Genomic DNA, 3,350 nt, shown 5'->3' with positions numbered 1-3,350 from the left:
AAAAGTAGGAACACATAACAACCTCATTAAATGCCCTCATACTGGTAAGCAAGGGTAAATGCAAATAGACCCCAACATGCAGATGAATAATACAAAGATAGCGACGCGTTCTCTTAAACGTATTCGTTAAAGAGGTGGTGGAGGGGGCTGTTAATATAAGATAACAAAAACTGCTTACTTCATCGACACACTTTGCCCAAGTGCCCATCGTTTATACCATTCCACGTCCATGGGGCTGACGCGGGGCCTCACCTTCTGCAACGCGGCATCAACGTTTTCGGTAGAAATGTACGGACTCTTTACCCCAGCCGTCACACACTGAAAGGCTGCTTCCTTGATAACTGCAACAACCTCGGCGCCAGTGTAACCCTCCGTCCGAGCAGCCACATAATCCGCATCGAGTTCCGGCGATAAAGGTATATTTCGAAATTGAATGCTGGCAATCATCTTCCGCTCATTGATGTCCGGCAGCCCAACATAAACCTTTCGGTCTATGCGACCAGGACGTAGAACCGCCGGGTCTATGTTATCAGGGCGATTTGTGGCGGCGACAAACACCAATGCGTCTGTACCCTCGTTGAGAGCAGCAGGAAGACCGTCTAGTTCGGTTAAAAATTGAGAAATAACACGATCTGCCACACCACCACGACCACGATGTCCGCACATACCATCAAGCTCATCGATGAAGACAACACATGGTGCGGCGGCACGAGCACGCGCAAAAATGTCACGAACTGCCTTCTCGCTGTCACCGACCCACTTTGAGAATACCTCAGGCCCTTTAACCGAAACGAAATTCATTTTGGACTCATTGGCGAGCGCCTTCGCCAACATTGTTTTGCTGCACCCCGGGGGACCGTACAAGAGGACTCCTTTCGGTGGTGAAAGATTGAACTTACGAAACACCCACTGCTGCTTTCCGAGGCACCATGCCACACAGTCCTGCAGCGTCTTTTTGGCCACTTCGCTACCCCCAATATCACTCCATTTTACGGACGGAATAGAAACCTGAAACTGTCTAAGAGCAGATGGAGGCACAATCTTTATCGCCTCTGTTATAGAGGAATCGGTTATTTCAGTCTTCCCAGTTTCCTTAAATGCTTCAATGGATGCCACGTCAAGTAATCGAACGAGGTCCCGCTGAGTGAAGCCATTCGTCGACTCAGCCGCTAGAGAAACAAAACTTGCCGTAACTTTCGCTTGCCCCCCAAATGTTTTCAGACGGTTTTGAAGGAACTCGCGACGCTCCTCTGCGGACCCAGGTGCCAGTAATTTTACCTGCTCACCAAAACGGTCGTATGTTAGTAGTGACCGTGGTAAAGACTCCACAGAAGCAGCAGAACCCACAACGCGTACATCCAACTGACGAATCCGAATGTCATCTAGTTCACTAGCCAGAGTGGACGCTAACAGTCCCTTTGCCCACCCAGATTCAACAACTCCATTGTCTCCAGTGGCACAGACAAGATGAAGGTCATCAATGATTACCGTGGACGGGGCGCCAGCTTTCGCGCGAACAAATACTTCTCGAAGAACGGTCGAAGAGGAGATATCACACATGTTTCCCTGAGACAACACCTCAACACTCACCGTTTCCACCTGCCGTGAGTGAAGAGTTGCAGCCTCATGCGCCTCCCTCCTCAAAAAGTAACTCTTACCGGTGCCTGTATCCCCCAACACGAGTAAGTGAGATTGCTTTTTTTCCACCCCAACCGGCACAGGTTCGCCATCAAACAACTCAGTTTCACAGACTGTACCGCGCCCAATATACCTAATCTTCGACCCATCGATAAGAATCCCCAAATCGATTTGTCGGACATCCGTATCGCCCTCAACGCATCCCTCAGCTACGGATTTACAACAACATTCCAACACATCAACGTAATATGGAACCGTGCCAACATGCAAGGCAGCTCGCATCCCGCGGAACACCAGCCGCCGTTGATACCGCCGGCGAAATGCAGAACACACTTGAAGGAATGGAATGTCGGTGGAGCTTGTCAACCCATCTGCACCAACAGCGATTCGTGCTTCCTTTGTTATTTCCAAAACCAGAGACGAGAGCGGTATTAGAGGACAGATGTCCTTAGCAACAGATACAGTCACCTGTTTCCCACTGAATGCAGCAGCCACTTCATCAGCAAGCATAATGGTCTGTGAAGCACATGAAGAGGAACAAAATGCCTCTACGAATGCCCGAACAGATCCATCACCTTCCACACACAACACCGCTCCACTAATGATTCCTAACTCCTTTAAAGAGTGAGGCGAAAGCCGTGCCTCATTGGAGGGCAAACAACTATCTGAACGGACATTCAGGGAAACTGCCACGAAGCTTTTACTTCCTTCACTGCCACAATTAACGTCGGCAACCTTCGCCCCGGACAACACTGAGGTAGTGGATTTCATGTCATTGTGTCGCATATGTTCACCGCGTTGATTAGGGATTTTTAAGCGCGCATCTCCACCAACACCGCCACCGGAACTATCATGATGGTTATTTTCATTGTTGCTACCACGCCGCCCTTCACGGTGGTTCGACCGCCTTGCTTTGGCGCCCATGTCGCTGTTATGCGTGACTTAACCCTTGCACGCAACTAATGGTACGTACTGGGTTTAACACGCTCTACACCACAAAGGCGATTACACACAGGCACCAAAAAAAAAGGTACAAACAACGAAAAAAAACATATATGGAGAAAATTTGAGATGAAAAACACAGAAATATATAACAATACCTGTCTAAAGCAACGCATAAGAACATGGCAAAGGCGAAAGTAAACAACCACATCCCAATTTATCAAAGAAAAAAAATTATACTTTAGTTCTTTATTTACGACCGGTGGTTTCTCTTCTCTTCAATTTTTATAATGTCAAAAACATGAGTGACAATAATATTTAAAATAATGGTAATAATAATAATATGAACGACAGTAATAATAGGACGTTGAGAAGAATCTCAGCTTCCTTTCCCCCCCCCTCCCTAGATAATATCACATGTTCACAAAAATCATGAACACCAAACAAAATCCAATCACACATTCTGCGTGTCTCTTTTCTATTTTATCGGCTGAAACACCGAACAAAATCAAAAAAATAATAACAATAATCAACCTCTTTCCTTCTTTTTAACCGCCACCTCTGGACAAAAAAATTATTATCTCAAAAACTTTCAACAAACATAGCTTTAACACAAAGCTACCAAACATCATACCAAACAACAACACAACCACGAATATACTGGGAAAAATTAAACCCTCAACACAGCACATAAAAAAAATTCAAAAACAAAAAACACACCAAATAATACCGAACATCGAAAGGAGAAAAAACATTTGTTCTTACCAACA

The 3,350-nt window shown here is 45.9% G+C and overlaps 1 protein-coding gene across 1 annotated transcript; it reads right to left on the bottom strand.

Moving 5' to 3' along the window:
• Positions 1-174: 174 nt before the first annotated feature.
• On the bottom strand, positions 175-2,562 carry TEOVI_000097700 (valosin-containing protein homolog, putative; the record flags this gene model as incomplete). The annotated part of the gene is made up of 1 exon (XM_067224288.1): positions 175-2,562. One exon carries the CDS (start codon positions 2,560-2,562, stop codon positions 175-177), a length of 2,388 nt encoding a protein of 795 aa, XP_067080389.1.
• Positions 2,563-3,350: the final 788 nt, after the last annotated feature.

This window comes from Trypanosoma equiperdum, assembly GCF_001457755.1.
Source record: "Trypanosoma equiperdum strain OVI genome assembly, contig: ctg_266, whole genome shotgun sequence".
Classification (NCBI taxonomy): domain Eukaryota; phylum Euglenozoa; class Kinetoplastea; order Trypanosomatida; family Trypanosomatidae; genus Trypanosoma; species Trypanosoma equiperdum.
Note: the sequence above shows the minus strand (reverse complement) of the source record. Positions and strands in the feature narration are given on the sequence as shown.